Raw genomic sequence first — 9,141 nt, forward strand, 5'->3', positions numbered from 1 at the left:
CAAATCTTATCTACACCTACAAAAGAAATGGCTGTAAGTTTAAGAAGTGTTACAAGTGTTTGATTACTTTTATAAACTGTTTTAGAGATCGTTTTTACACATGTTGTTACCAGGAATTAAATCATGCCCTGATCTTTCTAGCTCAAGAGGACTGTGTATTAGCATAGCAATGACTTTATTCACACGTATTTACGACCTAATTAGCATACGAAAAGATCGCAAAAATGTAATGAGGGCTTGTTTATCTCATGTTTAGCATTTTGTGGCGCTGGCTACTTCCTGGTGCATTTGTTGATATACTTACAAAGCTGATAGTAGAAAAAGCTTCAGTTGTAGTCATCTGGACTCAGTTTGAAAAAATAGACGTTTCGACTCTCATCCAAGAGTCATTGTCAATAACAGAATTTAGGTCGAGAACTCCGATATTAATACTGTTCTGTGGTAAGACCCGCCCATTGGGAGGAGCCTTCCTGAAGTAGAAAGAGTTGTTTGTTTCAACAGAACTCTTTCTACTTCAGGAAGGCTCCTCCCAATGGGCGGGTCTTACCACAGAACAGTATTAATATCGGAGTTCTCGACCTAAATTCTGTTATTGACAATGACTCTTGGATGAGAGTCGAAACGTCTATTTTTTTCAAACTGAGTCCAGATGACTACAACTGAAGCTTTTTCTACTATGGAACACGCCTGGACGAATGAGGGATTACACCGACATAATTACAAAGCTGATGTAGATTTTATTCCGGTGCTCCTGTGGGTGCTCCTCCTCCTGTCGGTGCAGTTCCGCCTCACACCGGGGCTTCTCCACGCACTCTGCCCGTGTCCAGAGGCCCTTTCCCCGCTTATCTCCTCGACCTTCGTCCGGGCCTGAGCCTCTGTGAGCGTGAGCCAGGGCTGCAGCGGGACCAGAGCGGGACCAGAGCGGGACCAGAGCGGGACCAGAGCGGGACCAGACCGGGACCAGACCGGGACCAGACCGGGACCAGAGCGGGACCAGACCGGGACCAGAGCGGGACCAGACCGGGAACAGACCGGGACCGGGGCTGCTGCGGGAGGACCATGGCGTCGGTGCGGGTCGCTGTCCGGGTCCGTCCCATGAACCTCCGAGAGAAAGATCTGTCGGCCCTGAACATCATCAGGATGGACGACAACAAGACCACCATCACTAAAATATCTGATGCCGTTTCCGGAGAATCGCTCGGAGATCGAACCAAGACTTTCACCTACGACTTTTCCTACGACTCCTCAGACCCAAACGACCCCCGATTCACCGCCCAGGACCAGGTGTTCTCGGACCTTGGCCTGGACGTCCTGAAATCGGCGTTTGGAGGTTATAATGCCTGTGTGTTCGCCTACGGTCAGACCGGCTCCGGGAAGTCCTACACCATGATGGGAACTCCTGGTGAGACCGGGCTCATTCCCAGGATCTGTGAAGGACTTTTCAGTCGCATCAGCCACAGCTCAAGCTGGGACCAAGCCTCGTACAGGACTGAAGTCAGTTTCCTGGAGATCTACAACGAGAGAGTACGAGACCTTCTGAGGAGGAAGTCCAACCAGACCTACAACCTGAGAGTCCGAGAACACCCAAAGGACGGGCCGTACGTGGAGGACTTGTCCCGACACCTGGTCCAGTCGTACTCGGACGTGGAGGAGCTGATGGAGGGAGGAAACCTGAACCGGACCACGGCCTCCACAGGGATGAACGAGACCAGCAGCAGGTCCCACGCCATCTTCAGCCTCAGCTTCACTCAGGCTAAGTTCGACGCGGAGCAGCCCAGTGAGACCCTAAGTAAGATCCACCTGGTGGACCTGGCCGGGTCCGAGAGGGCGGAGTCTACAGGGGCCTCAAGGGCCCGACTTAAAGAAGGGGCCAATATCAACAAGAGCCTGATGACGCTGGGCAACGTCATCTCTGCTTTAGCGGACTTGTCCCAGGATTCGGTGAACCTGAAGAAGAAGTCGGTCTTCGTCCCATATCGAGACTCGGTCCTGACCTGGCTCCTGAAGGACAGTCTGGGCGGGAACTCGCGGACCATCATGATCGCAACCATTTCTCCGGCCGACATCAACTACTGTGAGACCCTTTGCACGCTACGTTACGCTAACCGCGCTAAGAACATCGTCAACAAGCCCACGGTGAACGAGGACGCCAACGTGAGGCTGATCCGGGAACTGCGGGTGGAGATCGCACGGCTAAAGGTGCTGCTGCTTCAGGGAAACCAGATCGCACTGTTGGACTCCCCCACTGCTCTGAGTATGGAAGAGAAACTGTACCAGAACGAGGCCCGGTTTTTGGAGTTGACTAAAGAATGGACCAACAAATGGAATGAGACTCAGAACATCCTCAAGGAGGAGACCCTGGCTCTGCATAAAGAGGGAATCGGAGTCGTGCTGGACTCGGAGCTTCCTCATCTGATCGGCATCGACGACGACTTGCTCAGCACAGGGATTATCCTCTACCACTTGAAGGAGGGACAGACCTTTGTGGGACGAGACGACGCTGAGACGGAGCAGGACATCATCCTCCACGGTCTGGACCTGGAGTCGGAGCAGTGTGTGTTTGAGAATCACAGTGGCACCATCACTCTGCTTCCTCTGAACACATCACAGTGTTCAGTCAACGGAGTCAACGTGAGCCGGCCCACTGTCCTCACACAAGGAGCTGTGATTCTTCTGGGTCGCACAAACATGTTCCGATTCAACCACCCAAAAGAAGCGGCTCGACTACGGGAGAAAAAAAAGAGTGGTCTTCTGTCGTCTCTGAGTCTCTCCATGACCGATCTGTCTCGGTCGTGTGAAAACCTCTCCACAGTCCTGCTCTACAACCCCGGGCTGGAGTTCGAGCGGCAGCAGAGGGAGGAGCTGGACAAGCTGGAGATGAAGAGGTGTCTGATCGCAGAGATGGAGCAGAAGCAGCAGCAGGAGCGTTGTGAGCTGCAGCGCCTCCAGCAGGAGGTGGAGCGTCAGCGCAGAGAGTCTGAGCAGGTGCAGCAGCGCGTCCATCTGCAGGAGGTGAGTCTCCGTCTGCGCAGCCAAGACATTGAGAGACGCCTCCAGGAGGTCTTGGAGCAGCAGAGGAGCTTTCAGGAGGAGCAAAGAGGGCCCCAGGAGGAGCGAGGCGCCCCGGAGGAGAGAGGGCCCCAGGAGGAGAGAGGGCCTCAGGAGGAGAGAGGGCCCCAGAAGGAGAGAGGGCCCAAGGAGGAGCAAGGGCCCCCGGAGGAGAGAGAGCCCAAGGAGGAGCAAGGGCCCCAGGAGGAGCGAGGGCCCCAGGAGGAGAGGAGCGGGCCCCTCGCACAGGAGCTAGAGGAGCAGTCTCTGGAGGAGCAGGAGCTGCTCTCAGAGCTTCAGCGTCTGCAGAGGGTCAGACTGGAGCAGAGAGAGCGTCTGACCTCAGAGACTCTGAGACTGAAGGAGCAGGAGGAGGAGCAGCTCTGCGCCATCAGGAGACTCGAGGAACAGCTCCAAGAACACCGAGAGGAAACAGCTCTGCTCGGAGACATGCGTCGTGTGGAGGAGGAGCTACGCACTCTGACTGAGATCCGCCAGAACCTGCTCCAGGCCAAAGAGACCGGACCAGAGACCGGACCAGAGACCGGACCAGAGACCGGACCAGAGACCGGACCAGAGACCGGACCAGTGACCGGACCAGAGACCGGACCAGTGACCCGACCAGTGACCGGACCAGATACCGGACCAGTGACCGGACCAGGACCAGGGTCCAGGGAGAGATCCTCTGAGCATGGAGAGGGGGCGGAGCAGCAGATGACACAGTCGGCGCGGCTGCAGTGGACAGAGTACAAAGTTCAGCAGCTCAAGCGGCTGCAGCAGTCGGAGGAGGAGCTGCAGCTGCAGAAGGATCGACTCGAGGTCGAGGTGTCCTCGGAGTGTGTGTGCGTGCTGCAGCTCGTGCACGGGCTGGGGGCGGGGCAGGACGTGCACACCCTCAGCAGTGACGTGCACGCTCTTAAAGAGAAGGAGCTCCGGCTACAGCTCAAACAGAAGCAGCTGTCTGCGCTGAGCTCTGCACTGAGCGTGCTAAGAGAGGACAAGCTCCGAGCGGCCGACGCCCTGCAGCGCCCCCCAGAAGATACGCTGGACAGTGCCCTTTATCAGGTGGAGAAGGAGCTGGAGGAGCACTCAGAGCTGCTGTCGTCGCTCGTGTCCAGCTCTCAGCAGCTGCAGCAGCTCCAGGAGACCTTCAAGTTCACCGCCAACGTGGCCCGACAGCAGGAGAAATTCCTGAGCAAAGAGCGAGAGATCCTGGAGTCCAAGAAGAAACATCAGAGAGAAGAACTGCAGAACGCTCTGGAACAAGTGGAGAAGAGATACAAAGCTCTGAAGAAGAAGAGAGGAGAGCGAGGAGTAGGAGGAGACAGAGTGGAGCGAGAGCTGCAGAACCTCAGACTCAGACTCGGTGAAGACCGGGCCAGATCCTGCAGCTCCTCAGTGAGTCCAGTCGAAGACCTGAGCCTCCTGCCGCCCCTCAATGACCACAGGATCAACGCTCTGATCGAGGAGGAAGTTCAGCGACGTCTGCGACAAATCAACCTCAACAGTGACATCGACCTGTCCTCCTCTCTCCAGGAGCAGAAGCAGATTGTGAACTCTAGACGACTCAAATATGAGCGTCTGATTGGACGCTTGTGGACATGTGGCACTGAGGTCTCCGAGGACGTTCTCAAAGTGTCCATCCCTCGGTTTGTTCAACGAGGTCAAGGCAAAGACGAGCACTTCAAGTTCGAGGTCAAGTTGTCGGTGATGGACAATACCTGGAGTGTGTTCCGCAGATACAGTCGATTCAGAGAGATGCACGACAGCCTCCGACTCCGCTTCCCCCTGGTGGCGTGTCTGGACTTCCCTCCAAAGAAACTCTTCAGAAACAAAGACGAGAAGATGGTTTCTGAGCGACGCTTCCAGCTCCAGCGGTACCTGAAGGACCTGTTTTCTCTGGTCCAGACTTGGACTCCGTCTCCGCTCAGACCGGACTCAGAACCTCTGAACAAACGCCACATTTACGAGTTCTCGTCATTCTTCAAGAAAGGCGTCTTCGAGTCCAGCAGCCACGGGACAGGATAGATGTCAAAAAGACCCCTGAAACGGACCTGTCCATCAGAAGCTGGTGGTCTTGGAGCAGATTACAGTGGTGGAAGAAGTGCTCACTTTGTACAAGTACATATTGTAATGGCAGAAAATGGGTCATGTCATGTCATTCTAATGTTGTTTTAGGCCATGACATGTCACGGAATTAATATCTTTGTTGTTCTCCTGTGTGCAGATGGGATAAGAATATGAGGTCCTGATTATACTGAATATCTACTGTCCGGCGCCTCTTAATCATCAATTAATGCGTCAGGACCGGATTCAGTGTGGAAATGGTCTTAGATTAAACCTCTGAAGAGAGAGCTGGAACCGTCACAAACGTGATAGTCTGGTCTATCTCTTTTTGAGCTGATTTGGGTTGTGATTATGTTATGTTTGTTACCACCTATAAAAGGTGTACTTTGTAACTTGTAAAGTTAGGTAGGGACAGAACGAACTTGTCTTAGGGAAAGTGAGGGTGTTTATCCACTGTGCACGTGAATAAACTTCCACCTTTTGAGAGAGACCGAGAGACTCTGTTTCTGCTTCAAGTTATTGCCTGGTTACTCTTTACTTGATCATTGTTTACAGGAAACTGCCGTAACAATTTACAAGAGGAAAGAAATATACTCAAGTACAAGTGTAAGAAGCACATACAAAATCCTCTTAAGTAAAATAATTGAATTAAAGTCAAATTATTTGATGTTAAAGCTGTTAAATCATGTGATGATTTTGATAAAGAATTGTGTTTATTTTTGGTCAGCAAAGGTCAAATCAATGTATGTGTTTATTTTGCTTGCTCAAAGATCGGATTTGAACGCAAAACCTTTCAGCAGAATGTCCCCATAAACATGCAAAAAATACACATTCACAAAGCATATTTTACTTTTCAGTCCAGTTCATAAATATCTGCAGTACAGATGCTCAACTGTAATGAAGTAAAAAGTATCCACTGTAAAAATAATAAATAAAAAACTGTAGAATCCAGATACCTAAAAATATTACTTGATTGCATTTTTTAACTTTTGTACTTTGTTTGTACATTAAAAAGTACCACATTAAGTTAGTTTGAAAACTGTTTGCAATGAATGAATATGCCGTTTGAATGAAAATGTTAAATTAACTGAAATAATAATTAATTGTTCTCCTCGAAGTGTATGAAACGGTTCATATCTTTTAAATACTATTACTGTAACTACCTTAACTACTACAGCTACTAGAGATGTATCGATATGCAAATCTCACAATACGACATTATTGTGGTATGAACCTTATGGTAAGATATTTATTGCAATATTGTGGGAAAGCTCACGGTATTGTTGAAGGGGCCACGATATTGAGGTGCAAAATTCACATTATTAAGAACCTAAACTGTGAACAACCTGATGGAAGAATTAAATATACTATTAAAAAAGAACTTTAAGTGGAATTCTTGAAACAAATATATGCCATTTATTATCAAGAGAAAATGTCCACAATATCGCCAAGACAGTTACGTCCCTAACGGGTATCGCTATCGGCTACCGCTAACACCTTCCAGAGCAACAACTACTACACATACTGCTTTTGTCCTACTACTACTGCTGCTGATGCCAAAAACACAATTTGGAAATACCACACTAAATCTAATTTCGCTGCCACAGCTCAATAAACTCTCTCATATCAAATGTCCTGACCGTTTTGACCCGGGCCTCATTGTTCCGTTTCGTCCTGTTCCACAAATGACCGCATGTTCAGTGATAGTGTATTGTGATGGATGAAGGGGTTAGTTTGGGGCCGCGTCTCGCAGTCTGTCTCAGGTCTGGATCGGGTTTCGTTTTGCGATCTCGGGACTGTGATTTCACTCTTTAGTCCTGGTCTGAGTCAGAGGTGCCCCTTCGACTCATTCTGCTTAAATTTGCTCTTTGGAGCGTCTCGAGCCGCTTTTGCTAACGGCCGTCTGCGGTTCAACGCACAGGTCGTGGCAGGGGTCCGCTACGTTAGCCGCTGACGTTAGCCGCTGACGTTAGCCGCTGACGTTAGCCGCTGACGTCACCCGAGCGTAACACATGTTTTTCTCATGGATCACGTCCAAACCGTATCCAAATTATACATTGTAAACATAAAGGCAATCTTAGCAATTGGCAAAAACACGTTTAGTCATTCCAAGTTTGTGGCGCTGTGAGACGTGATGACGTAATGACACAATTTCTGGTTCATCATCAGTTTCTTCTATACTTCTATACTGCCGCCTTTTCACATCTCTTCATGAAATGCGTTGGGTAATTAATAAAGTTTTCGGTCTTGAAGCAAGTGCCAGTCATCGATTAACAGGAAACAGCTGATGCTAACGTGTGCTAGCTTTGTTTGCTGTCTTTCTGTTCAATAAATAAATAAATCGTCAGTGGAAATACAGTGGTTAATCATGAGATCAAGTAAGTTTGGTGAGAAATTATGATTTTTATTTATATCTGCTTTTATCTACGTCCACATTCTCTCTTGGTCAATCATCTTGCTCTAAAGTGTTCTGGGAGCTATAGCAACACCACAGGACGCTCCTTTGCAAAACGTGGCTTTTATGACCTTTCTGTTCGGGTTCGCCCCCTGATTGTCTCCATGGACGTGTTATTGCTTGAACTATTCCACAGTACGGCATTAATCTTGCACTAATTCAATTACAAGTGATCAAAAATCCCCTGAAATATGTGTATTCTTACTGCGAACAGAGTCACCTCTCCATAGATCTGACCAGTCCAGGCGGGTGGCGTACCTGAGTAAGAGTAACGTTACCGTAAAATAATGTTACTCAAGTAAAAGTTCAAAGTAGTAGCCCAAGGAATTATTTAAGTAAGAATAAAAACGGATTTGTGGAAAATATTACTCAAACAAGAGCAGCTGTCTGGGAACAAAAAACTATTTATATTTGAAGTTACTGTCATATATGAAGAGAAAACATTAAATATTGCACAATATCTGGTATTTTATTTAATATACAAAAATTAGTCAAACGTTATCATATTTGACGGAGCGGTGCAAGAAACACAAACGTTCAAATCATTTAATATGTTGACATAAAGCTTGTGTCACTAGACTTACAGTAAGAAGAGGAACCACAACTTTGACTTAAGAGTACTGTTACTTCAAAGCAAATGTTACTTGAGTAGGAGTAAAAGTATGCAGTCTGAAAACTACTCTGAAAAAAGTTACTCAAGTAATATAACTATCACATATAAATCTCATAACTTAGTAAATGTTAAGTTATTACCCACCTCTGCTTAATTAAACATATTCATTGTTTAATGCTATACTGCGGACAAAGCAACACCAATACAATACTAAAATAATACAAATAGATTTCTTTAAGCCAGACTATGACAGAACTGCTGTAGATTTGCCCTCTGTAGAAGAGTAACTACATGTACGTCTTACTCTCCCTACATCCTCATCCAAAATCCTGCCTTTTCATCTCCAAATGTCTCTATTGTTTTCTGCTCCAGTCGCTTTCTTTTCCAGCCCTGTTCCTCTTTATTCCTCCTCACTGTTCGCACCAAACTGTCAGGCAAATCTCCTCACGTCTCACTGAAACCAGCTCCCTTCAGAGCAGTGGCCCAGCACAAAGACACCCGAGTTTTCTGCCTTTGGGCTCCCGGAGGCTTTGTTTTAGAAATCATAGCAGTAAAGTTCGTGGTAAATGTTTCAAATGAGTCGTAAACTTTGAATATAATAAACAACATGGAGCTCAACAGTGACCGCCCGCCGCAAGTTCTTACAGTTTGCTTGGGGCTAATCAGTTATGCTGTAATAACTAACGTTGAAAACAACTACTGGTTAGCTTTGGTGCCTTTAAACTATGAATATTTGTCATTTAAAGTGTATGACAAAAATGATGGGGATTTTGGGTGGTACTGTTGAGCGTCATTGGTATAATGTTTTGGTGAATGTAGTTGTAATAGCAAGAATATTTAACTTTAAAAATTCAAATCTTTCAAGTAGTGGTAAAACATTCACTGAATACTGATTTAATGTCATTAAAATGGACATTTTAGCTGAATCTAGAATACATTTCTGAAAAGTTGGACACAA

General features: G+C 47.7%; 1 protein-coding gene across 1 annotated transcript; it reads left to right on the forward strand.

Moving 5' to 3' along the window:
* The first annotated feature begins 880 nt into the window (after positions 1 to 880).
* Positions 881 to 5,089, forward strand: LOC140368343 (kinesin-like protein KIF16B). The gene is made up of 2 exons (XM_072455327.1): positions 881 to 3,092; positions 3,225 to 5,089. The coding sequence occupies exons 1-2, from the start codon at positions 1,060 to 1,062 to the stop codon at positions 5,074 to 5,076; spliced, it is 3,885 nt and encodes a 1,294-aa protein (XP_072311428.1). The 5' UTR covers positions 881 to 1,059; the 3' UTR covers positions 5,077 to 5,089.
* The last annotated feature ends 4,052 nt before the right edge of the window (positions 5,090 to 9,141 follow it).

Source organism: Eucyclogobius newberryi, unplaced genomic scaffold (genome assembly GCF_026437365.1).
Source record: "Eucyclogobius newberryi isolate DKJ021-1_F unplaced genomic scaffold, fEucNew1.0.hap1 SCAF_10, whole genome shotgun sequence".
NCBI lineage: Eukaryota > Metazoa > Chordata > Actinopteri > Gobiiformes > Gobiidae > Eucyclogobius > Eucyclogobius newberryi.

Bases quoted from the DNA above. Each gene is read 5' to 3' on its own strand.
- LOC140368343 (XM_072455327.1), top strand. From the start codon at position 1,060: ATGGCGTCGGTGCGGGTCGCTGTCCGGGTCCGTCCCATGAACCTCCGA. The intron at 3,093-3,224 runs GCAAAGAGGGCC...CCCGGAGGAGAG, and splicing joins CAGAGGAGCTTTCAGGAGGA to AGAGCCCAAGGAGGAGCAAG.